Source organism: Sinocyclocheilus grahami, unplaced genomic scaffold (genome assembly GCF_001515645.1).
Source record: "Sinocyclocheilus grahami isolate Dianchi unplaced genomic scaffold, SAMN03320097.WGS_v1.1 scaffold21239.1, whole genome shotgun sequence".
Lineage (NCBI taxonomy): Eukaryota > Metazoa > Chordata > Actinopteri > Cypriniformes > Cyprinidae > Sinocyclocheilus > Sinocyclocheilus grahami.
The window spans coordinates 228-682 of NW_015518336.1; the positions used below are offsets into that span (position 1 = coordinate 228).

General features: G+C 44.0%; 1 protein-coding gene across 1 annotated transcript; it reads right to left on the reverse strand.

The window, feature by feature from the left end:
- Positions 1–28: 28 nt before the first annotated feature.
- On the reverse strand, positions 29–449 carry LOC107579892 (guanine nucleotide exchange factor DBS-like). The gene is made up of 2 exons (XM_016265677.1): positions 384–449; positions 29–268 (listed from the first exon to the last, which is right to left on the reverse strand). The coding sequence occupies exons 1-2, from the start codon at positions 411–413 to the stop codon at positions 29–31; spliced, it is 270 nt and encodes an 89-aa protein (XP_016121163.1). The 5' UTR covers positions 414–449.
- Between the last annotated feature and the right edge of the window lie 6 nt (positions 450–455).

The window sequence follows — 455 nt, forward strand, 5'->3', positions numbered from 1 at the left end:
GAGAAATTCTAAATGAAAATGAACTACTTTAATATTCAGTACTTACACTAAGTGAGTGTTTGAAGCTGTATGAAGGAGCTTTCTCATAACCCTCTCCGTTCTCCTCTCGTTTCTTACAGAAGAGCAGAGCTTTCTCATGTAGAAACAGGTGTCTCTGCATGGGCTTGAAGCGAGCCAGGTCTTTCACCTTCACGTGACCCTTCTTATGCTCCGTCCACACGCTGAACGACCCCTGCATCATCAGACGGCCCAGGTCACTGAGGTTGCCCTGGAAACACAGGTCAGAGGTCAACAACTACTCCACAGGTGACTTGCATTATTGGAAACTATTTTAATTCAAAGTGAACATTAAATTTCACGGCGTGAGTAAACATCATCTTTACTTCATATCCAGTGATGGCGATAAGGTGCATGGAGTCATTCACAGCTTTCAGGATGCCTAGAATAGATGAGAG